The 26,335-nt window shown below is 42.0% G+C and overlaps 1 protein-coding gene across 1 annotated transcript; it reads right to left on the bottom strand.

The window, feature by feature from the left end:
• Positions 1–98: 98 nt before the first annotated feature.
• Positions 99–17,674, bottom strand: LOC311111657 (B-cadherin-like). Its single transcript, XM_084154441.1, has 16 exons — positions 17,431–17,674; positions 16,828–16,942; positions 8,142–8,389; positions 5,913–6,053; positions 5,661–5,816; positions 5,423–5,567; positions 5,145–5,317; positions 4,906–5,034; positions 4,618–4,803; positions 2,549–2,793; positions 2,313–2,455; positions 1,982–2,206; positions 1,665–1,883; positions 1,405–1,535; positions 1,079–1,219; positions 99–898 (listed from the first exon to the last, which is right to left on the bottom strand). Exons 1-16 carry the CDS (start codon positions 17,479–17,481, stop codon positions 692–694), a joined length of 2,655 nt encoding a protein of 884 aa, XP_084010567.1. The 5' UTR covers positions 17,482–17,674; the 3' UTR covers positions 99–691.
• Positions 17,675–26,335: the final 8,661 nt, after the last annotated feature.

The raw sequence follows: 26,335 nt of genomic DNA, 5'->3' as shown, positions 1-26,335 counted from the left end.
CATCGACCCAGACCTGTTTTATTCAATCATCGCCATCTAGTGCCTCAGCTGTGAATTTGAATTATTTTGCTCAAAAAAAAAAAAAAAAAAAGACTGACATGTTTTAATTTATTTAATAAAACTATTCACATGTCCATCATTGTACCAAAGGGATATCCTTTATAAAAAAAACGGAATTCACAAGTGTGCTTCTTCAGAAGCAAAAAGAAAAAAAACAACCATACTTAATATGATTAAAATGAAAAGGAATAAAACGACCCAAACTTAGACGTTAAATCAAACATTTAAAAAAGCATTTGAGCTTGATAATTCATCTCTGGATCGTCTTTATAGAAAAAAAACAGAACTTTGATGCCAACATAGAAGCAAAAACCAGCAAACAAAGCATATTAAATTCAAGTATAATCTGGGGTTGTTAAGAGTCCATTAGAAAGCACTGCTGAACTGTGTAAAATCCATGTCAACATCCTGCTACTGCAGAGCCAAGAGTGTGCCAACCTCCCCATGCTGAAGACGAGCATTGAACACATTTTTCTAAAAATGGTCCCATGTCTGCACAAATCGAATTGCCAAACTGTAGATGTGCCCGAAACACATAAGGGGAAATAAAGAAGGTGTCTTCAGTCTACAGACTCAAGTGTAGAGAACCGGATCCTTGCCAAGCAGAAAGGTTTAGTGGCTGACTGACTTCTCAATCCTCTCCTCCTCCGTACATGTCAGACAGCTTCTTGAAGCGTGGGCCCCACTCTTGAAGGAGGTCGTAGTCCTGGTCGTCTCCTGAGCTGGAGGAGTTGAGGGAGCTGAGGGAGCCGGCCTCAGAGCCACCTCCTTCATAGTCAAACACCAGGAGGGAGTCGTAGGGAGGAGCAGTGGGGTCGTTGTCAGCTGCCTTCAGGTTCTGGTGAACAGAAATATTACATTTTAGCACCTTGGTGAATATACATTTTAAACAAGCATAAACTACATTTATCCATGTCAAATCCAGTTATTTCAATGACAAATCATCTTCAGAAGACCTAGATATGATCTTAACTGTGCATTCCACTCACAGTATAAATCAGTTCAAGATTTTACTCACATCATCAATGAAGTTGCCAATGTCGGCTGGGTTGGCGGGTCGTGGGCGATACTCTGGCCGGGCCATGGTTGGAGCAATGTCATTACGGAAAACATCAGGACGGTTATCCAGACCTCTGTGCAGAACGCTCAAGTCGAAATCCTGAAAGTGGAAAGATGTACAGACACGTATTATATTCCAAGATTCAAACATACAGAACCATAAACTTTAGAAACATTGAGTGACAGATTTGTTATTGCAAACCATTGCATATCCCAATAATAAATTGACCATTGGGAGAGCCTAGTGGGCTTGTTCGGAGCTAGTCTGGTGTGCTCTCCCCTCACCTGGTCATCCTCGCCACCTCCCTCCTCGTCGTAGTAGTAGATGTTGTCCCTGACATCATCCTCCTGCAGCAGAGGCTCCTTCTTCTCACCACCTCTCTTCCTCAGGAACATGAGCAGCAGAAGAGACAACACTGTGGAGCACAAAAAACAGGGCCTTAACACACTAGCACTTCATTGTGTATTAACAATTACATATGTAGGCTTCGAGGACAGCATTGACCCAACACTTTAGTAACGGGTTAAACAAATTAACAACTTACATAGGAGTAGTAAGACGGCTCCTAGAATTCCCAGAATGCTAGAGAGGCCGAAGCCTGCTACAGCTTTATCGGTGCACTGGAAATCAGCTCCTTTGCAGTCACACACTGAGGCCTGGATTGTGCTGTCCTGGTGCAGGCCCTGGTTGTCAGACACTCTCAGGACAACTGTGTAATCTCCACTGTCCAACATAGTCTTCAGTGTCAGGATAATGCCAGTCTCTGAAATGGAAAACGGGTAACATTTAACATCAAACAACGCAATTGTTTTAAAGGGGGGATAGTACTGTAGTTCTGGAGAAAAAAAAATCAATGCATACTTGTGTCATTCATTCTGGCAGTCCAGTTAGAATGGGACGACCCCTGAAGCTGTACGGTGTATGGAGCAGCGAAGCCCGCGCCATCTTTATCAGTGACTGACAGCAGCTGTGGGGAGGACTCCTTGTTGCAGACCCTAATCACACTCTCGTCGATGGTTGGAGCATTGTCATTCACATCCTCCAGCTCTATGATAAGGGTGCCAGTGCCAGTTGCCGGGACTTCATCTGCAAATTAGAGCAATGTCACTCAAAAGGTCAAGTTTAGGGTGTGGTCATCTTCTAAACTTGAAATATTAACAGTTAACATTAGAGAAAGGGAAAATTTAAATACCGTTGTCAATGCCCAGAACAATAACAGAGTATTTGTTGTCTTGGACAAAAGGGGATTCTCTGTCCATGAGGCTCTTGACTTTGATCAGCCCAGTGTCTTTGTTGATACGGAGCCATCCAGCAAGATCATTGCCTATCTTGTATCTGTTGAGTAAATGTAAAAAAATAAAAATAAATGTTCCCCTCTTCAAATCTTACAAAACATATAAGAAAATGTAAATGAAGTTATAATCTTACGTGACTTTCTGATCCCTTGCAGTGTCTGGGTCTGTGGCTGTGTACAGAACCAGGTCACTGTCAACAGGGAGATCCTCAGGTTTTCTGATATTCTTCTCCACTGGGGTGAAGACTGGAGCTTCATTTACATCTTCCACATTCACTATAACAGTAGCAGTGGAGGTTGGAATGCTGATGGCGAATGGGACTTCATTCTCCACAGTGACCAGCAGAGTGTACTTGTTATTCTTCTCAAAGTCAAGGGGCTGTATTGAATGAACAGAAAAGCCCATCAGCATAGGGAAGATATTGGCGTTTATATCTACAAGCATACACTCCCCTCTATATTTATTTGGACAGTGTAGCCAAAACTTTTAATTTGGCTCTATACTCCAGCATTTTAGATCAAATGTTTCATATGAAGTGACAGTACATACTGTAACTTTTTATTTGAGGGTCTGTTCATAAATATCAGTTTTACCGTTTATAAATTGTAAGCACTTTATGTATCTAGTCCCCCCATTTGAAGGCGTCATAGATATTTGGACAAATTCATAGTGTATTAAAGTAGTCAAAAGTGTAGAATTATTTGGTTCTATAATCCTAGCACACAATGACTACATCAAGCATGCGACTACAAACTTGCTAGATGGATTTTCAGTTTGTTTTGATTTAGTTTCAGATTATTTTGTGCCCAATAGAAATGAATGGTAAATAAGAATATGTTTCTGAACAATTTTACTTCAATGTGGATGCTACCATGATTACGGATAATCCTGAATGAATCGTGAATAATGATGAGTGAGAAAGTTGGAGGCATAAAGATCATACCCCCCAAAACATGCTAACCTCTCACCATTACCAATAACAGGGGAGGTTATAATTTTTTTGGGAGTGTATGATATTTTCCCCTCGAACTCTCACTCATCGTGATTCAAGATTTATTCATGATTATCCACAATGGTAACATCCACATTAATGTAGAAGAGTTTAGAAACATTCTATTCTCATTTACAAAAATAAAAATAGAGTCAAAAATGACAATACATTACTTACCATTCATTTCTAGACCCCTTTCTGTGTTTGCAAACATTGTCGCACAAGGGCGATGCGCGCAAGTTGGTGGCAGAAGGGGGTTCTTACAGAACGCCAGCAAAAAAAGCCTCTATTTACATGTTGCTTACGAGTGCATTTCACACTACTTTTGGATTATAATTGGATTTTAAGGCTCGTATGAATGTCCTGCTTAATATGATGTTTGTGTCATTATCGCAAATCAACTGCATTATACTTCTTTTTTTTTTTTAAACACTTCAACTGTCTAGCTTTTGCTACAGCCTATATCAATGAGCGTTAGCATTCTAGCTAACAATTGCTGCATCCAAAATAGGTATTTTCCAAAGACCATAACCAAATATAACCCTAGCGACTGTTCAAGCAAGAATCAAAACATAATTTTAAGCATATGAGAACCCAAAAAAGTTATTTTGTTTAGAAGTAATAAAAAACGGAAATCTAGGCTGTGTTGAATGGGCGCAGATGGCGATGGCTTTCTTACTGCTGCAAAGAGTCGCGCTCAACTGTGCATGACGTTAGTGTGTCGTGTACTGGAAAAGGGTCTATTGGGCACAACAATCAGAAACAACGAAAACAAAGTAGTTAAACTTTATGTAGTCATTGCGTGCTAGGAATATGGGACCAAAATACTAAGCTTTTGACTACTTCAATACGCCATTACTGAATTTATCCAAATACTCACGGCACCTTCAAAATGGGGGGACTAGATACATTAAGTACTTTCATTTCTAAACGTTAAAACAAATGTATGAAAATACCCTCAAATAAAAAAGGTGACATTATGTAATGTCGCCTCATAAAACATTGGATCTCAAATAAAAAAATTCTAGAAAACAGAGCCAAATTAAAACGTTTTAGCATCACTGTCCAAATAAATCCGAAGGGGAGTGCAAGTTGCTTCCTCCAGGAAATCATTCCAGAGTAGCAGCTAAAACGCTACATTGACAGGTTGCTTTTGCTAGGCCCCCAGAGTAGCAGCTCAATTATATCTATAGGAGAGGATTTCAACATACCTTGGCTGTTGTAATGATGCCCTCCAGCTTGCTAGGGCCTGTGCTCACACTGAAAAGGCCTTGAGGGTCCCCGTCAACTATCTTGTAGGTGGTGGCCCAGGCAGAGGAGTGAGGCTCATCTCCATCAGTCACTGGCATTTTCACCACCAAGGCATCCACTTTATTCTCTGGGACTGACACGGTGTCCTGCAAAGGAGAGAAGCATGATTATAAAGCAACAAAGAAAGGGCAATTTCATTGTGTTACAACAGTGGTAAGGCTTCAAAATGTCTTCAGAAATGTGCTTACCAAAGGCGTCACAAACTGTGGCGCGTTGTCATTGCTGTCCGTTACTGTAATGATGGCTTTGCTAAAGCTGGTAAGGCCATCTCCCTCCATATCGGCGGCTTGGATTTCCAAAGTATATTTGGGAATTTTCTGAAACAAATTAAGTTTTAAATTAAGTCAGGGTCACAAATGTAAAGTAAGTAGAATGTACACAATGAATAAATGATTTGACAAGACTATTGATTTGAAAAGAGACCAACCTCCCTGTCCAACCCAGGTGCGTTAACCCGAATCCATCCGGTCACAGGGTTGATGACAAACATGTTGGGGCTTGGTAGTAGAGGGTCCTGTTTGATAATGGTGTATCTGACATCAGAATTGGCAGAGCCCTTCTCATCAGCATCAGTGGCCGTTACCTGCATGACCTCGTCATCTGAACAGTGAAATAAATTAAAGCAAAATCGTTCTAGCATAATTTTTCTTAAAGAATATCACATTATTAGGTATTGTAAATACTGAGCGTGTGTGAACAACATACTTGGTTTTGATGCCTCAAGAACTGTTCCCGTAAATGGATCTTGGGTAAATACAGGTTTGTTGTCATTCATATCGATTACTTTCACAATGATCTCCATGGGCTCCTCAGCTGTATCTGAACCCAATGCAACAGCATGGGCTTGGAGCTAGAGAGAGAAGTAACAACAAATAGTTTAAAACTACATATAAAATAAGTTTAATTAAGTTAAGGGGAGAAAATTAGTATACACAAACCGTACAACGTATTGGTCTTGTTTCTCCCTGTCCAAAGGTTGGGTCACATAGAGAAACCCAGAGTTTTTGTCCACAGTGAAGAGTCCCACAGGAGGTTGGTCTGCCCCAGTGCCAGTGATGCTGTACTGGATCTTCACCTTTTTATCCTTGCTGGACCTGATCTGGTTTACAAAGAATAATATTCATGTCAATGAAGAAATGTCCAACACTGACATTAGAGTAATGGAAAAATGATCCTTAACCTACAAGACACTTACCTGCACCATATTCTTGGGGAAGGGGCCTCGGTCATTCTCTGGGAAGTTGATGGGAGGAATGACCCAGTCCCTCTTCCTTCTTTTCAGACCTCCTGAAGACTTGGGGAAGTTCAGAACTGGCAGAGACAGACTTGCTCCAGGCTGTGGAATTTAAACAAAAACCATGAAATATCAGGTCTATAGTTTTACAAAAAATAATAATAAATAATAATAATATATACATACACATACATACATACACACACAATCGTTCGTAAGTTTGGGGTCACTTAGAAATGTCCTTGTTTTTGAAATTAAAGCAAATGTTTTTGTCTATTAAAATATCAAATTAATCAGAAATACAGTGTAGACATTGTTAAATGTTGTAAATGGCTATTGTAGCTGGAAACGGCTGATTTTTTATGTAATATCTACATAGGCATACAGAGGCCATTATCAGCAACAATCAGTCCTGTGTTCAAATGGCACGTTGTGTTTCCTAATCCAAGTTTAACATTTTAAAAGGCTAATTGATCATTAGAAAACCCTTTTGCAATTACGTTAACACAGCTGAAAACTTGTGCTGATTAAAGAAGCAATAAAACTGGCCTTCTTGAGACTAGTTGAGTATCTGGAGCATCAGCAATTGTGGGTTCGACTACAGGATCAAAATGGCCAGAAACAAATAACTTTCTTCTGAAACTCGTCAGTCTATTATTGTTCTGAGAAATTAAGGCTATTCCATGTGAGAAATTGCCAAGAAACGTAAGGTCTCGTACAACGCTGTGTACTACTCCCTTCACAGAACAGCGCAAACTGTCTCTAACCAGAATAGAAAGGGGAGTGGGAGGCCCCGGTGCACAACTGTCTCTCGGCAGGTAGCTTAGTGGGTAAGAGCGTTGTGCCAGTAACCGAAAGGTTGCTGGTTCTAATCCCCGAGCCGACTAGATGAAAAATCTGTCGATGTGCCCTTAAGCAAGGCACTTAACCCTAATTGCTCCTGTAAGTCGCTCTGGATAAGAGCGTCTGCTAAATGACTAAAATGTAAATGTAACTGAGCCAGAGGACAAATACTTTAGAGTGTCTAGTTTGAGAAACCGCCGCCTCACAGGTCCTCAACTGGCAGCTTCATTAAATAGTACCCGCAAAACACCAGTCTCAACGTCAACAGTGAAGAGGCGACTCCAGGATGCTGACCTAGGCAGAGTTGCAAAGAAAAAGTCCAGTGTCTGTGGTCTTTTGCCCATCTTAATCTTTTATTTTTATTGGCCAGTCTGAGATATGGCTTTTTCTTTGCAACTCTGCCTAGAAGGTCAGCATCCTGAGTCGCCTCTTCACTGTCGACGACGAGACTGGTGTTTTGCGGGTACTATTTAATGAAGCTGCCAGTTGAGGACCTGTGAGGTGCTGGTTTCTCAGACTAGACACTCTAAAGTATGTGTCCTCTGGCTCCGGGGCACTCTTGAGCACCGGGGCCTCCCACTCCCCTTTCTATTCTGGTTAGAGACAGTTTGCGCTGTTCTGTGAAGGGAGTAGTACACAGCGTTGTACGAGACCTTAAGTTTCTTGGCAATTTCTCGCATGGAATAGCCTTCATTTCTCAGAACAATAATAGACTGACGAGTTTCAGAAGAAAGTTATTTGTTTCTGGCCATTTTGATCCTGTAATCGAACCCACAATTGTTGATGCTCCAGATACTCAACTAGTCTCAAGAAGGCCAGTTTTATTGCTTCTTTAATCAGCACAAGTTGTCAGCTGTGTTAACGTAATTGCAAAAGTGTTTTCTAATGATCAATTAGCCTTTTTAAAATGTTAAACTTGGATTAGGAAACACAACGTGCCATTGGAACACAGGACTGATTGTTGCTGATAATGGCCTCTGTAAGCCTATGTAGATATTCCATTAAAAATCAGCCATTTCCAGCTACAATAGCCATTTCCAACATTAATGTCTACACTGTATTTCTGATCAATTTGATATTTTAAATGGACAATTTTTTTTGCTTTTCTTTCAAAAACAAGGACATTTCTAAGCGACCCCAAACTTCTGAACGGTAATGTATGTATGTATGTATGTGAGCATTTGACAAAAACTGCCATCAAACATAAATTGAGCTGAAAAAAAATACATACGTTTCAATGACAATGTTTCCAGCTATACAAGTCATTGAAACACCTCCAGAGAGATGCAGTTGCCCATCTATCCACTAGAGGACAGCATAGTCTCATCAATTTGACCAGTCGTATACCTGGGGCTGGGTGGTCATCTCATGGTGGTGGTGATTGTGGTGGTGGCCGTGTCTGGCCTCATGCAGCACTCTGACTGGAACCATGATCTTCTTGCCCTTGGAGTGGGTAGAGACATCGAACTCCTCTTGTCCATTATGCAGAGTCACCCCCCTCTTCAGTTTCAGTGTCCCATTGCCATCTACTTTGAAGCGTGAATCCTCGGAGTGAAAGAGAAATCTGGTGCGGCTGGTGCAGTCATCAAAAACCACTTCAAAAGGTCATAAAGAGGAAGGTGGTCAGAGGATTTCCTTTTAAAAACAATATCACAACCATAATAATAATATGTAGGCCTAAAAAAGTAACCATTGAAAGCACTTCAAAAACAGGAGCAGATTTAAAGTGCTGTCGCTTTAATCTCAAATTCATAAACACAAGAGCCCTATTCCATCAGTGCTTCCTTGTGAGAAACGGATAATAACCACCACAGATTCACTCAGTAAATGGAATACTGGTCATAGTAACAAAGCAGCAAATGGCCTACTAAAAAACCTAGGCCTAAATCGCCTCATGATCGCAGTTCTGATCTGCTGCAAAGACATTATGCAGGGCTTATTATTTGCACAAAATGTAAAAATCCCCAACATGTCTGACTTGCAAAAATAGTAAATTGACCCACATCCTCATCTAACTAACACTACATGTATAACTAGTACTGTGCAACTTAGAACAATATACAATGTACCAGGTGGAGATTAAGCTGTCATGGTATACAAGTAGTCTACCAGAATCATCATGTGTGGACAGAGAGAGAAAGAGCAGAGTTGACTTGCCCAGCCCTGGGTTAAGACTCAAGGACAGGTGGGCAGCAACCTCTGGTTTCACATTACTACTCTAAACATCCTGAGGCATAGGCCTAGCTCTACAAAGAGGTCTGAATCACTCAGGTGTGACTGTCTCATGAAGCCCCTATTATGTTAACAGAAGAAATTGATTGAGTATATACAAAATAAATACATTATGACCTACAATTGTGTTTTTCCCCCTCACATCTTTCTGTAGTTCTTTCATTTAGGCCTAGACTGCCAATGAACAGTTGCTGTTTAGAAACCCTAAACCAATACTTTTTTCCAGCCTAATGAACTAGCTAAATGGTATGCAAACATTCTGTAATGACACACAAAACAAGAAATGTGTGGTTGAGAAAGATATGGAAGTGTGGTTTTCATTAGTAAAACTGAATTGGATGTATGCCACAGTATCCACTTCTGCTTTCTGCTCATTCTATTGATAGTTCGGTACCAGAGAATCAGGTAGGTAAAGGTACAGCGACTACTACTCTTTAGGCAAGATGGCGGTCGTCACCAAAGTCTTGAACAAATTAAAGAAAGCTGTAAGTGGTAAAGCTCAAATCCAGAGCAACAATAAAGAATCAGGTCACCTGTCATTTGTTTTACAACTGGCTGTCTCGTCATTGTTGGTAAATCAGGCCTAACACTTGTGTCGTCTGCAAACTCGATGATTGAGTTGGAGACATGCATGGCCACGCAGTCATGGGTGAACAGGAAGGGGATAAATGGAGATTACCATCCCTCAATGGTCACGTGGTATTTGACTGCGGTCATGCCTCATTACTGCCGGTGGTGCGGTAATCCGGTCACCACAACAGCCCTAGGTATAGCCTAATGATCACAGAAACTTGTTTTCTGAAAATGTCTTTGGTACATAATTGGTCTAGCCTATACTCAAATTAAACAAATTCTAGTAAATCGCCTTTGAGTGTGGACTGTATTATTATGCAAACTGGATGGACTGGTTACCTTATGCTACGCTCCAAACTTTCTATCCATGAGTCTGGGAGAGAAGTTATAGGCCTAGGTGATGAATAGCCTAGTAACAGGGCATTTTCATAATTAATAGGATGACATTACCTTTAGCTACAGAATCTCACCACCGTGCGCTTCCATCTCCTCCCATCTCTCCTTGATTTATTTTGAGCGTGCAGAGAGAGGGGCTATCAACAGTTGAATGAAATATGTTCACAAAACATGTTACTATCGATGTTCCCGAACACATTTCACTTGGTTTCCCAAATTAAGCACTGGGTAGCTGCAGGAGCTGGGTTGGAGTCCATGGCATAGAGTTTGGGCGGAATATCACCTGTCGCGCAGCAAAAGGCTGCATGCTCCTCAAACAGTGACTGATGCAGAGTGAAGTAAGTGTTCTTATAAGCCCAGACAATTCTATATGAACTCCCATGTGAAAGCAGATTTTTGATGGCTGCCACTAAAAACAAAAGTATCCCAGCTGCTACTATATTTATTTCTCAGCTGCTAATATTAAGCACACTATAAAACTGGAGTAGACTACCTGGCATGAGTGAAAAACGAACTGCGGGAAAGTGGCCACCAGTCACTATTCAAGTGCATACAGATGACATGTCTTTCCCCCCATGCCAATTTGATAGTGAGCCATTCTAAATAAATAAATATATTAGTAAAGACAAGTTTAAATTGAGAATAGTCTGATGGGTGAAAATCTGATCACTTGAGAGAAGAGCGTGTGCAGCCTGAGGCAAGCTTTTTTAGCCTATAGTCAACATCTGCGGTCGCTTTAGAGTTCAGAAATCTGCATTTTCAAAACGTAGACAAACAAAAAAATATATATATAAAAAAATAAAATATTGGTGTTTTAAGCCATTTCACCTGAGTTTTATATTGAAAGTCGTGTTTTTTGCTTCATCAGGGGCGTGCAACTATAGTTTTAATTGACACAACAGTGTCACACACGACAGAGAATAGCTTCATTTTGATCAGGTGACAACAGAAGTGCAATGCTATTTGGCTAGCAGCCACACAAGTAAATGAGCTTACAATGAAAAAGGAAGGACTTTTTGGCAAAAACGATGCATGGCCATCATATTTTGAACGTTTATCATAGAAAGAATGTAGCCAGCTACATTTCCTAATGTTTTGCTTGTAGTTAATCTTGCATTTTACCAGACAAAAGTAGGCTACACTGAGAAAGGTACTGTAGAAAAGTAGCTACACAGTCGAATGCCCGTTCGTGAATTCTCATCGGAGTGGACAAATGCAAATGAAGCACCAAATGTGTCTGAAGCCGAGCAGATAAGAAACATTTTAGATCTGCGTTTACAAAACACAGGAAAATACTTATGCGCTCCTTTTTTTTTACGCCGTGAAAGAAAATACATAATTCTGTGTTGAGACCCCTGATCATGCAGCCCATATGTGTTTGATTTCTAAGACATTCTAAAAGTTTTGTATCATTCACAACTAAAGTTACCATATAACTCTAAAATCTAGCGTATAGGACCTGTTTCAAATTATAACTTTTACACTCAACATAGTCACTTCATATGCAAACTCGCATATTAGGTACATCTAGTACCAGGTCGGACTCCACTTTTCTTCCAGAACAGCCTGAATTATTCGGGGCATTCTACAAGGTGTCGGAAACATTCCACAGGGATGTTGGTCCATGCTGACGTGATGGCATCACGCAGGTGCTGCAGATTGGACGGCGGTACATTCATGCTGCAAACAGCCCGTTCCATCTCATCCCAAAAATTCTCTATTGGGTTGAGGTCTAGGGACTGCGCAGGCCACTCAGGTAAACTGAACTCACTGTCATGTTCCATGTTTGTGGCCCACCTGTTAGCTTGCACGATTCTTGCCATTCTCCTTCGACCTCTCTCATCAAGCTGTTTTCGCCCACAGGACTGCCGCTGACATGTTTATTTTTTGTCGCACCATTCTCGGTAAACCGTAGACAACTTTGTGCGTGAAAAGCCCAGGAGGGCGGCCACTTCTGAGATACTGGATCCGGCGTGCCTGGCACAGATGATCATACCATGCTCAACGTCGCTTAGGTCACTAGTTTTGCCCATTCTAACGTTAAATCGAACAGTAACTGGATGTCCATATGCCTGCTTTATATAGCAAGCCACGGCCACGTGACTGTCTGTAGCAGCAAATCATTTTCGTGAACGGGGTGGTGTACCTAAAACTGGCCTGGAGTGTATATTCAGGACACGGGACTTAAGCATATCGTCTCTGCTAAATGAACTAGCCTACAGCCTATAATAGTATGGCGCATAGTCATAACATACTGTAGGCCGACTCATTCTGTTCTTCTGAAATACATTTTCTTCATATCATAATGCCTAAATCATGGATTTATTGTGATGTGTATATTAAATGGATTTACTACACTTTAAAATGTAAATGTTCCAAAGGTGCTAGGGATGTTAATGGTTAACCGTTAGCCACTGGAAATACATTTGACTGGTCATGCTTATCGGTCTATGGTAATTTGCATAATTTAGTGGAATTATACTGAACAAAAATATTAAATGCAACATGTAAAGTGTTGGTCCCATGTTTCAGGAGTTGAAATAAAATCTCAGAAATGTTCCATAGGCACTTTACATGTTGCATTTAATATTTTTGTTCAGTATAATTCCACTAAATTATGCAAATTACCCTATAGACCAATAAGCATGACCAGTCAAATGCATTTCCAGTGGCTAAGCTTATTTCTCAAATTTTGTTTACATCCCTGTTAATGAGCATTTCTCCTTTGCCAAGATAATCCATCCACCTGACAGGTGTGGCATATCAGGAAGAGGGTTAACAGCATGATCATTACACAGGTGCACCTTGTGCTGGGTACAATAAAAGGCCACTGAAATGTGCAGTTGTATCACAACACAATGCCACAGATGTCTCAAGTTGAGGGAGCGTGCAATTGGCATGCTGACTTCAGGAATGTCCACCAGAGCTGTTGCCAGACAATTGAATGTTAATTTCTCCATCATAAGCCGCCTCCAATGTCATTTTAGAGAATTTGGCAGAACGTCCAACTGGCCTCACAACAGCAGACCACCACACCTGGATCGTCTGAGTCCAGCCACCAGGACAGCTGATGAAACTGAGTTTGCACAACCGAATAGTTTCTGCACAAACTGTCAGAAACAGTCTCAGGGAAGCGCATCTGCGTGCTCATTGTCCTCACCAGGGTGTTGACCTGACTGCAGTTCGCGTCGTAACCGACTTCAGTGGGCAAATGCTCACCTTCGATGTCCACTGGCACACTGGAGAAGTGTGTTCTTCACGGATTAATCCCGGTTTCAACTGTACCGGGCAGATGGCAGTCAGCGTGTATGGCGTCATGTGGACGAGCAGTTCTGTTCAATGTTGTCAATAGAGTGCCCCATGGCGGCGGTGGAGTTATGGTATGGGCAGGCATAAGCTACGGACAACGAACACAATTGCATTTTATCAATCGAAATTTGAAGGCACAGAGATACCGTGACGAGATCCTGAGAACCATTGTCGTGCCATTCAGCTGCCGCCATCACCTCATGTTTCAGCATGATAATGCACGGCCCCATGTTCCTGGAAGCTGAAAATGTCCCAGTTCTTCCATGGCCTGCATACTCAGACACGTCACCCATTGAGCATGTTTGGGATGCTCTGTATCTACGTGTACAACAGCGTGTTCCAGTTCCCCACCAAAATCCAGCAACGTTGCACAGCCATTGAAGAGGAGTGGGACAACATTCCACAATCAACAGCCGGATCAACTCTATACGAAGGAGATGTGTCGCGCTGCATGAGGCAAATGGTGGTCACACCACATACGGACTGGTTCTCGGATCCATGCCCCTACCTTTTGTTTTAAGGTATCTGTGACCAACAGATGCATATCTGTATTCCCAGTCATGTGAAATCCATAGATTAGGGCCAAATGTATTTATTTCAATTGACTGATTTTGTTCAGTGTAAATTGGCGCTGGTGTGTTCTCAGTCAGCATGCATCTTATTTATCACACATGCACAGCATAGAGCCTAGTTTGAGAGGAAATATCACCTACAGCTGGATGCTACTGGAGTGAAACATGAGCCCAGTCATTGCACAACAATTCTAAATGCAATCGCGTGTTAAAAACATGGTTTTGATGGCCACGATTAAGAAGAGGAAACCAGCTTTCTATTGCCTATGCATTCGCCATTCAAGTGCATAGGCAAGGTAGGCAGGCTACCACGGGTCCCCACCACTTTGCAATATGAGCTGGAGGCCTATGCATTTTGAAAAACATATTATTTAGAAATATGAAGTAAAACTTTCAGGTTATGAGGCATGTCTTAGCTTGCTTCAAAGTAGACTAGCCAAAGTCCCAACATGGAAACGTGGAGGCAATTATGTTATAAAGACTTCCTCATATGCCATAGAAACCAGCATTTCTCTCCTGTTCTATTGGTTTTTATATCAACTTTATTTCGTTGTCGAGAAGCCAAAAGGCACAATCCTATTCATATTAGTGAACCCATCCTAGTTATTGCATCTTTAGATTCCACCTTTAAGTTAAACAGAGATGATCATCTCTGTCCCATATGGAACCGCTCGCATCAGGTGCGCTGTTTAGAACGAGGTTTCACTGCAAATTGGATTGGACATTTTTTGAAAATGACATTTTACATTGGCTGCTTCATTACAGGAGTTACACGTTCAATAATATAGCATTTTTGCTGTGAGATGATAGGCTTTCTATTGTTGCATGTTTTACTTAAGCCCGTCATGAAAAATGTCAGTTCCTTGTTTGCATGTATAGTATTTTCTATTGGTTACGTCATTTTACTCTTTGGAACAAATGTATGTTTGTTAACCAGTTAATGAGGGTTGGTTAGTCTGCAGCAAAATTGACCGAAAGTTGCATCCCTAAAAAGGCGTGCATCATCGGCTTGTATGCGTGGAGGCCTGGAGATGCTAAACATTATGTTAACTACCCATAAATTCCTGTGAGGCCTGCAGTTATTTGCATGAAAATACCCGACTGACAATTTCATGACCACCACAGCCCTAGCTATACCCACATAATATTGGCCAACAATAGCAAGACACTGACGTCAATCTTAGGAGTTAGAAGTAAAACTAGAATGGATTCCTGACCTTGCCAAAACATGTAGATGAACGTACCAAATGTTCTGTATCATAAGAGACAAGTGTATATTATAGTGAGAGTCTGTAGATGTCTTCCCGTAATATATCCCAAAGGGAGGAGGAATAGTTGTAAAGCGATGACTAAGACTACCTCCTTATTACTGTAATAAACATGGAATGTGATCATGGGAAATAGGTTGCTACACAAAGGGATTGATTGAGTCAGCATTTCTCATTTACATTAGTCATTTAGCAGACGCTCTTATCCAGAGCGACTTACAGTTAGTGAGGGCATACATTATTTTTTTTTTCTTCATATTGGTCCCCCGTGGGAAACGAACCCACAACCCTGGCGTTGCAAACGCCATGCTCTACCAACTGAGCTACACGAACTGTATTGATATGCATTATTCATTTTTAATATGCTGTCAGATGACGTGAATGACAATCAATGTCAGAAGTCACAGAGGAATCTAGGCCTGCATAATGGTTGTTACAGGAAGTCTAACCAGTTTTACTCTACTGATCAGATCAGAGCTTGTGCTACATGCCCAGTGAAACTACCAGAGACTTAGAATGTCTCACCGATGAGCTCAATCAGTCTAGTCAACCTCTTTACAAAAGACAAAACAGCCTTCAATTAGGTCACAACTTGATAAAAGCATAATTAAAAGCCATAACAATACAAATCAGCATACTAAATTAGTCACAAAATTGTGAGTGACACTTTGATTTCTTAGCAAAGTATAGGTGTGAAAAATCCCTCCATTAGCCCCAATGCTGGACAGACAAAACACCAAACCTATTGTAAACAAACTAAGACTGAGAAAACAGGGGAAGGCCAGTGCCATGCCATATTTGCCAAATGTACAGGGTCGTCTTGCCAGCTGCACCTCTACAAACAGTTACAAAGGCCTATCAAAGGGAGTTACTGGAGGTCCCAGAGACATTAGTCAATTCTTTACTTAGAAACAAAGCAACACTTGAGTGTAAAAACTAGCCAGCCTTGTGTTTCATCATCTGTTGAGCCGTTAAACAACGGCTGACAACCTTGGACACACCAAATGGAACATCAATTGCTGTCAGCAAGTTCACTCATCTTATAGCTCTAAATTAATTTTGTGAATCACAGTGTAAGTTCATAGAGAAGCCAAAGACACAAGGCCCACAATCATAGCAAGACCTGAAAGTATCTCAAAACGATGTGTGCTCAATGGTTTGCCTGTACAATGTACAGAGCTGTGCAGTTTGATTAGGAATCATGAAGGCTGTCTGGGGAGAGGGAAAAAAAATCTTGAAACAAAATACTTCCAATTGAACCACTTTCTGACAAATTGAACAACGAAAAAAAATTATAAACGTGTACTGAAATATTCAAAGCAGAACACTGTCTGCTATGAATGAAACTAAAGTGTAATCTGAAGTGATGACACTCATTTAAAAAATATTAGGCCTTATGCAGCGTTCAAAACAACTGGGGCTCGGAAATGTACGAGGTCAAATCATGACGTGGGTGATCTTCTGGTCGAAAAGTCGGAGCTCTTGAAAGAGGCCCGAGTTCTCGATTTGAAATGTTGATTTGGATGACATTTCAAATAGATTTTTCCCAGTCGGAGCTCGTTTTTCCCCCGAGTTTTGAACGCACTGAAGTCGGGGATTTCCGAGTTGTTTTGAACTCGGCGTTCGCATATGACAGGGCAAAAATGTAAGACAGCGAGGAAGCTGCCACTAGTTAGTTCTTACCTTTTCCTAGTCTCCGGCCACTTTGTAAGTGATTTCTTTCGACATTGAAAACGTAAATTTCTGAATTGAAACCTGGTAGACACTTTGACTCCTCCGACGCCCCTGGCTTGAAAGCCTTGTAAAAAGAAAATTAACGTCAGTTTCATTATAATCAACTACACAAGGTTATAAAAATAAATATTAACCAGGACTACCATAGAAATACAATTATACTATCATAATGACCACTCACTACTATTGTTGATCTTCTACAAATAACACAGCACCCTATTGCGAAATGTGGCATATGTATGAATAAAAGCTCATAATAATAAAAATATCCGGATGCGTAAAAAAATAAAAAGAATCCGGGTAAGTTAACCAGGTAATTAAACAAATAACCGACCAACGCAACGTTGACTAACACAAATGTACCCGAAAAATCATGAAAAGTTAAATCATAAACGACTTCTTAAATAAGGGCTGTAGTTTAACCAGTATATGTGTGTTAGAGAGATCTCTAAGCACAGATACTGGTTCAGACTGTAGCTATCGTATTCACATGTAAATGGCGTAGCCTACATTGCGTGTTACTTTTAGAGTAGAAACAAAAAAGAATCTTACCTGGAGAAATAATATTAATACGCCCAACTCCACGAACCAAAAGGCCCCCATTTGTTTTGAATAATTTCTGGATAGTAATTCCACCAACAGTAAAAAGTAATCCGTTTACGCGTGGAGGGAAACGTCTCTCTTGTTCAAATGTGTGCTTTCTAGGTTCTCGGTTAAATCAGAGAAATTAGCTTCAGCAGGTAGTTTCTGGGGAGTGACTTATGCAGGCAGGTGACCTCGCCCATCCGCTCGCTCCAAATATGGGCATGGAGGAGAACGGCTCTTTATACCCGCACCTATAAAACACAGGTAAATTGTCATAATCCAGAAACCCACAGCAGGGTCCTGTGTGCCAAATTATTACACAAGAATGTGAGAATTCCGATCGAGAGGAGAAGCACCGATGAGGAGGAGTGGGTTCATGATCAAACACGGATGTCAGTCATTCCATTTCATGTTCAAAGTAGTTTAAAACAAAACACAGTCAGCAACACTAACAATAATGTCACAGACTGGAGCAGTCTATCTTTGTCAAAATCTATAATTTGTCAAAATAAGCTTTACATTTTAACAAATGACTGATAAATACATATATTTTAATCATGGTAAAAAAAAACATTTACCATTACTCCATTTAGCCTAGTCAAAATAAATTCTGTAGATATTCTTCACCATACATTTCCTCAGCTTGTAGTAAAGTCTGTGTCAATGTGAGAGACCCTGTACTATCCTACCACTACCACTTCTCTCAAAGGAACCATTCATTTTGCTAGTTTGACCACAGATTGCATGATCCTAAAGCCTGTCCAGTTGGGGAATGAGACTGGGACACTTTATTAAAAACAACCCAATTTCATAAGTCCTTGAATACTATTTATGTTGATCTCACTTTTACTCCTCAACGCTCATACTGCTGTAGTTTACATGGCTGCCCTACACAACTGAGCTAAACATAAGCATAATGAGTAGCCTAAACATCTCCAGTCAGCATAACATATCAGTACTAAAATGATGTATTGTAGATGGGCTTTACTTTACTACCTGAGGTTTTCTGTGGACCTGATTGGCTACAAATACAGGAAATATTGAAGCAGGAAGTCCTCCATGCATTCTCTTTATCACATCTCCATCATCCTCACCTCAGACATGCTTGCTTTGGATTCCCAGCAGCCTTGTGAATCAATGGTTGAATGATAAGGAATGTGAGTTGACTCATAAGTCTATGGTGTCACCTTGTAGAACCAAAGACGTCCTATAGACCTAGTCTTTGGAAGTAAGTAACCTATATAATATCAATCAAATTATTAAGATATGGCGAGATCGGCCTGTTGGAGAAAATAAAAGTGCTTAAGGGTTCCAAAGGGAAGGGAAACTATGACATGCAAGATATTTCTTTATCCATTCAGTCAATGACCTTAAAGTACAGAGAATATTGTGGATCATGAGTTTCAAATGTGATCAGTTCATGACCCACATCCAAACATCACTTCCTTCACTTTAAAGGCTTCTACTCATTATCCACAATATTGGTATGCATTGCTAGCTAGCATTATCATAACCTCCAAATGTGTTTTAGCAGTCCCTCCCTGTTTATCCATGATTGCCATGGCATAAGCAGAGGCACAAAACCTATGCACAAAACTACGGACTCCTGACTGCAATTGAACAGATGCTGTTTTCAAAACCAAACTGGATGTTAGCCCTCCTGACTAGCCTTCACTAAAACAACAAAACTGTAAGTAATTTGCCATTTTATTCTCAGAAAATGTTTAAAAATATCACAAAGAGTCAAACTACAAATGTTTGAGGCCGTTAAAAGCGCTGTATTTGGACATGAGCGCATGTTTTTCAAAAGAGCTAGCTAGCCACGATCTTTTGCATGCCATCTGGTGATTTGGTCATGTGAATGCGGCATAATGACGCTAAATAGCATACAGACTAATGCAATCCAACAATTGGGTTCAGTGAATTGACGCTACCATTACATTTCTGACAACTGTTTTGAAAAGGTCAGAAACATGCTGTAATGTAGTTGAGCTACTAGCTAGCTAACGTTAGCCCTGGCCCATTTGCCATGGCATGGGGCAACTAGCTAGCTAACTAACGTTACTAGCATTTACCCTGTAAAAAGTTACAAGTCTGACAACAATGGATAATGTGGAGAATATGGTTTTGGTTTGAAATTCGCTTACCACTAGCTTGAATAATGTGCTCTACTGTTCTTCTTCTTCCTTCTTATTAGCTATTATACTAGCTACAATTGCTGAATAGATCGTCAAGACAGTAGCTAGCAGAATGTAGATTGGCGCATGCAAATGTAATAAATGCGCGCTCTATCATATCGCTTCAGATGATTAGTTACTGTATTTTGACATCTAAATATCTCTTTACCCCATGTCGTTTTTTGTCTGTTTCTCCCCCCCCCCCCCCCCCCTTTTCGTAAATCTAACTGACCAGGCCTTGGTAGCCCCATAATTCAATTTACAAGTAATGTGTTGCTTTATACTTGGTTTATAAGTAATATTGAGCAGTTTGTGATATTTCTGAATAGGACATGATCCTCACACAAAGTGGTGTAAAAAGAGGAAATGAGGCCATGTGAAATATAATCCAGTTGTCTCCACTCAAACCATTTGACAGTTATCAGAACCTCCATTTACAATTCATCTGATGCTCACAGCTCCACAGTCACTTGACATGAAAGTGGGAAATTGTGAGTCAAGCAATTTTATGATCTTATCTTCTCTCTTCCAGTTCCCTTCTTTGTGTTGTATAGATCGTCTCTTAATCCACAATCTGAATGGACAGCAGCTGGTATTGTATGATAAATCAAATCGTGTCTGTGTTTTGTCATAGTAAGTATGAACAGTGAAGGCCAATCAGAAATTACATGTTATGTAGTCCATATCTAACAACTGACTTAATCACATGCCTCACTTCATGACCCAGCAGATAGATACAGTAGCGTATTGTTTGATGGAATATATTTTTAGGCTTTACATCCCATTTCTGACTCGGAACATCACAAATCATTTGAACTTCTTGCTAATAATGAATACATTAACACACTCCATGGTAATTTGCTACTGCAGTCCTAGATAGGCGTATAATGCACTTTTTATCCATTGTGTGAGACTCACGTCTCATATGAGACGTCCTTGTAAATGTTACCATGTCTTCGCCTCCACTGAAGGGCAGTATTTACTTCAGTTTTCCTTATCTATGCTGGAATGTATAACAGATTCTCCAGAACTACACTCCCTAGCTGGACTTGACTTTGTGCTAATTAGGAGGAAGACTCCCAACTCTTCATTCCGAGAGGAAAGGAGGCTATGGGGATCTTGTTAATCATTATTTGGTTGTGTGCCTATCTGTGCTTGTATATTAACCCCAAAGGACAAATACTCCAGTGAGTGTGGTAAAGTAAACTGTGCTATAACACGTGACTGTGAGGAAGCTCTAGGAGAGAGTTCCCAGATTTAGCCAGAGGGACAGCCTGTGTTGCTGTACTCAGTACTGTATGTGTGTCAGTGAAAGCTCATTATATCATAATCACCAGTCATCACCAGTACATTGGACTTTAATGTTCCCCTTAATTAGATTGGCCATCCATTTTGATAGCAAAATTGTTGCTCAATTCACGGGTTCCCTTCAGATGGTCTCACAGGAGTGAAAGTGTAGCCTATATTTTAACGACATAACAACTTTTATGTCTTAATTTTGCATTTAGACTGCCATCCCATCACACAGTCTGACGTTCAGGATCTCATATGTTTATTTTACTGTGTATGGTTGGGAGACTGACTGTGCCCTGACTTGTTAATGTGGTCATATTGTTAACAGGAAATCTCTTCGGGGAATTCTATCCTGATAGAGCCAGTGACTAATGGTTAAAGAAGTACTGAAGCAAAAGTCATTTAGTTACTTTGTTTAAAATCCTTGAAGAAAATATAATTAATGACCATTTTAAGAAGCTTGAATTATTAATTGAAAACAGTTTACTGTTTCAGGTTTTCCATAAGGTTGACACTTGGAGAGTTCATCAATGAGCTTGACGCCTTGATAAGTTCCTTTCCTGAGGATGGCTCACCCCTCACAGTTTTGGGGGATTTCAACCTCCCTATGTCCACATTTGACTCATTTCTCTCTGCCTCCTTCTTTCCACTCCTCTCCTCTTTTGACCTCACCCTCTCACCGTCCCCCCCTACTCACAAGGCAGGCAATACGCTTGACCTCATCTTTACTAGATGCTGCTCTTCTACTAATCTCACTGCAACTCCCCTCCATGTCTCCGACCACTACTTTGTTTCCTTTTCTCTCTCGCTCTCCTCCCACACTACTCACTCTGCCCCTACACAGATGGTAATGCGCCGCCGCAACCTTCGCTCTCTCTCTCCCACTACTCTCTCCTCTTCCATCCTATCATCTCTTCCCTCTGCTCAATCCTTCTCCCTCCAATCTCCTGATTCTGCCTCCTCAACCCTCCTCTCCTCCCTTTCTGCATCCTTTGACTCTCTGTGTCCCCTATCCTCCCGGCCGGCTCGGTCCTCCCCTCCAGCTCCGTGGCTTGATGACTCATTGCGAGCTCACAGAACAGAGCTCCGGGCAGCGGAGCGGAAATGGAAGAAAACTAAACTCCCTGCCGACCTGGCATCTTTTCACTCCCTCCTCTCTACATTTTCTTCATCTGTTTCTGCTGCTAAGGCCACTTTCTACCACTCTAAATTCCAAGCATCTGCCTCTAACCCTAGGAAGCTATTTGCCACATTTTCCTCACTGCTGAATCCTCCCCCCCCTCCTCTCTCTCTGTGGATGACTTCGTCAACCACTTTGAAAAGAAGGTTGACGACATTCGATCCTCGTTTGTTAAGTCTAATGACACTGCTGGTCCTACTCACACTGCCCTACCCTATGCTTTGACTTCTTTCTCCCCTCTCTCTCCAGATAAAATCCTGCGACTTGTGACTGCAGGCCGCCCAACAACCTGCCCGCTTGACCCCATCCCCTCCTCTCTTCTCCAGACCATCTCCGGTGACCTTCTCCCCTACCTCACCTCGCTGATCAACTCATCCTTGACCGCTGGCCATGTCCCTTCCGTCTTCAAGAGAGCGAGAGTTGCTCCCCTTCTCAAAAAACCAACACTCGATCCCACTGATGTCAACAACTACAGACCAGTATCCCTTCTTTCTTTTCTTTCCAAAACTATTGAGCGTGCCGTCTTTAGCCAACTCTCTTGCTATCTCTCTCAGAATGACCTTCTTGATCCAAACCAGTCAGGTTTCAGGACTGGTCATTCAACTGAGACTGCTCTTCTCTGTGTCACGGAGGCTCTCCGCACTGCTAAAGCTAACTCTCTCTCCTCTGCTCTTGTCCTTCTAGACCTGTCTGCTGCCTTTGATACTGTGAACCATCAGATCCTCCTCTCCACCCTCTCCGAGCTGGGCATCTCCGGCGCGGCTCACTCCTGGATTGCGTCCTACCTGACCGGTCGCTCCTACCAAGTGGCGTGGCGAGAAGCTGTCTCCGCACCACGTGCTCTCACCACTGGTGTCCCCCAGGGCTCAGTTCTAGGCCCTCTCCTTTTCTCCCTATACACCAAGTCACTTGGCTCTGTCATATCCTCACATGGCCTCTCCTATCATTGCTACGCTGACGATACACAACTAATCTTCTCCTTTCCCCCTTCTGATAACCAGGTGGCGAATCGCATCTCTGCATGTCTGGCAGACTTATCAGTATGGATGACGGATCACCACCTAAAGCTGAACCCTGGCAAGACGGAGCTGCTCTTCCTCCCGGGGAAGGACTGCCCGTTCCATGATCTCGCCATCACGGTTGACAACTCCGTTGTGTCCTCCTCCCAGAGTGCGAAGAGCCTTGGCGTGACCCTGGACAACACCCTGTCGTTCTCCGCTAACATCAAGGCGGTGACCGGTGAAGCGGCACAGGTCCTAATCCAGGCACTTGTCATCTCCCGTCTGGACTACTGCAACTCGCTGTTGGCTGGCCTCCCTGCCTGTGCCATTAAACCCCTACAACTCATCCAGAATGCCGCAGCCCGTCTGGTGTTCAACCTTCCCAAGTTTTCTCACGTCACCCCCCCTCCTCCACACACTCCACTGGCTTCCAGTTGAAGCTCGCATCCGCTACAAGACCATGGTGCTTGCCTATGGAGCAGTGAGGGGAACGGCACCTCTGTACCTTCGGGCTTTGATCAGTCCCTACACCCAGGCGAGGGCATTGCGTTCATCCACCTCTGGCCTGCTGGCCTGCTGGCTCCCCTTCCTCTGCGGAAGCATAGTTCCCGCTCAGCCCAGTCAAAACTGTTCGCTGCTCTGGCACCCCAATGGTGGAACAAGCTCCCTCACGACGCCAGGACAGCGGAGTCACTCACCACCTTCCGGAGACATTTGAAACCCCACCTCTTTAAGGAATACCTGGGATAGGATAAAGTAATCCTTCTACCCCCCCCCCCCCCCCCCCAAAAAAAAAAATTGTAAAGTGGTTATCCCACTGCCTATAGGGTGAATGCACCAATTTGTGAGTCGCTCTGTTTAAGAGCGTCTGCTAAATGACGTAAATGTGCCCTTGAGCAAGGCACTTAACCCTAATTGCTCCTGTAAGTCGCTCTGGATAAGAGCGTCTGCTAAATGACTAAAATGTAAAATGTAAATAAGAACGTTGTCTCGCTTATTCTGAGTGTAAAGAATCTAACATTATCTTTTTGAAGCAACGAAACAGGGTTTTTCCGCAGATGCGTAATGGTTTCAACAAGTCTAGCTGATTTCTCATGAAGGGTTCTGCAAGGCCATTGGCGCTGGCTGGTTATAGGGGCAAACTGTCATTTATTAACCACTGTCAATGTTTAAAGAATCTAATTGGTTTCGACCTTACTGTCCCTATTGAAATGATAGCGGCTGAAACCTACGCAAAACATTCAGGAAATCATTTTGAAAACATTATAATAAACAAAGTCTTGTACATCTCCTGATTAAAGCATTTGTTTATTATAGTACACCTAACTTCAACAATTATCCATCCGTCTAATGGGAGATGTTTGGCACTTAGGCTTAATACAACAATAACGTTTTAAGCATTTGTTATCCTCATCTGCCAAGTTTTACCAACTTCAACCCTGAAAGATAGAGAGCAAACTAGCTACAGTGTGTTGATCATGAATTATACAGTATATGTTATGTGTTGTTGTGTTTTGTGGTTTTTGAAAGAGGGCTGATAGAGCCACTTGGACGACAGCAGTTAACAAGGTGATGCTCAGGGTGATGGGGGAGGGGTAGTTATATGTTCAAAGAGAGACTGGTTCTGTATTACACCTACTCTTCCTGTATTTAGTCTCCACAGTAGCAGCCAACACACTCATCCGTCTCTGTGCTCATTCACTTCAAAGATCTAGCATGACAATATCCTCATTCAACCCCCCCCCCCCCCCACAAAGATCAAGGGATCAAGATTGAAGGGAAATGCTCTATGGAGATATTACACTTTTTCAGTGTAAGGCTATGTGCAGTACTCTGTATACTGTACATTCCTAATGAGCTCACCCATTGACCCGAAGTAGTCAGTGGACATCCATTTAAATGCTGTGATCAGCCAATATCCCTCCATTGTCCAGTGATTGACTTCCTCTCTACACCATCGGCCCATAAAAGCCCATCAACGCAGAGTGAGGCTTTTAGACTCTATAAAATGTTTATGCATGCATAACCTCCACAATCTGATTAGGTTATGGAATCATGTTTCTAAGTAGCCAGCCATCCTTTTCTTTCCCGGATTTAACCAGCCCCATGCTTTACAGCATGTTCACATTTGTCTGGAACAACAGCCAGGGCCAGGGATAGACAAGACCTGTCTTGAGTTGTGCCTGGGTTTTTGTTTTCCTGGAATGTGTGGTGATGGGATTTCCCGTCTCCAGGAGAGCTACATTAAGCTTCCCGGCTTCAGGCATGAGTGTGTCTGTGACGCTACCCCTCCTCTCCACACTCTGAGTATTGAGATGAAATGGCACTCCTGCAACAGTGCATCCAGAGAGGACCCACGCTGTCTCAGTTGCAGGGCTCCAGGCTCATGGGGGTTTCAGCAAACCGTGTGGGGCCCCGAGGCACTCTCAACCAGTTCTCAAAGCTGTTGTGATGTCACTGTGGAGTGTCATGCAGAAACTGTGTTGAAAGTCTCTCTTTACCTTCTGAAAGGGTGGGGTCAGTGGGATGGGAGGAAATGACTCACACATGCTACCTGACTCCACATTCCAGGGCTAAGAGGATTCTATGCTGGTAGGAGGCGCTAAAATATATCCATATCCTGTCTGTCTGTGTGTCCTCCTTCCTTGTGTTTCATCACCTGTAGAGAGATGGCACACTGACGCTCACTCACCTTTTTGACAGTCCCCTGACTCCTCTCTTTCTTTACATAAGGTGAAAAGTTGCTTGTGCATAGTATTGCCTGGGTCAGCAAAGACTAGAGCAAGGATAGCATGCTGATACGTGTCCCTGGTGGAATGGCTAGCAGCCCAGCACTTAGCCTAGAGCAAACTAACCACACCCAAGAATCCTGCCTGCCTTTACCTTAATTGTTATTGTTGACACAGAATGTAGGTCGTTCAGCTAACTGCCCCACTGAACTAATCCCACTGACAGTGCTGATGAATGAGTAACTTAAAAACAACCAAGGGTGAGGAATAGCTTGAGAATTTTAGTTGGTACACTGTATTTTTACTTTGCAAGCTTTGATACTGAAATACATGCATAATCACAGTTCCTGTAATTCAAGTGAACATTTTTTTACAGGGGTTTAATAAATTTCAACAAGATACTACTGCCTCCTATGAGCTCACAACCAAGCTGGGCTCATGTAAATGGAATAAGGAAGGTGTGTTATCAAGTTCCATCTAAACAGGGATTTC

The sequence above is a fragment of the Coregonus lavaretus genome (assembly GCF_964263955.1).
Source record: "Coregonus lavaretus genome assembly, chromosome: 37".
Lineage (NCBI taxonomy): Eukaryota > Metazoa > Chordata > Actinopteri > Salmoniformes > Salmonidae > Coregonus > Coregonus lavaretus.
This window is presented reverse-complemented; position numbering and strand designations above follow the sequence as displayed.

What these genes read in the sequence shown, in the direction of transcription:
- LOC311111657 (XM_084154441.1), bottom strand. Translation starts at nt 17,481, where the DNA reads ATGGGGGCCTTTTGGTTCGTGGAGTTGGGCGTATTAATATTATTTCTC. An exon ending in AGAAACAAGACCAATACGTT is followed by an intron (nt 5,568 to 5,660) that starts GTACGGTTTGTG and finishes TTCTCTCTCTAG; the next exon opens with CTCCAAGCCCATGCTGTTGC. An exon ending in TTGGCAACTTCATTGATGAT is followed by an intron (nt 899 to 1,078) that starts GTGAGTAAAATC and finishes TCTGTTCACCAG; the next exon opens with AACCTGAAGGCAGCTGACAA.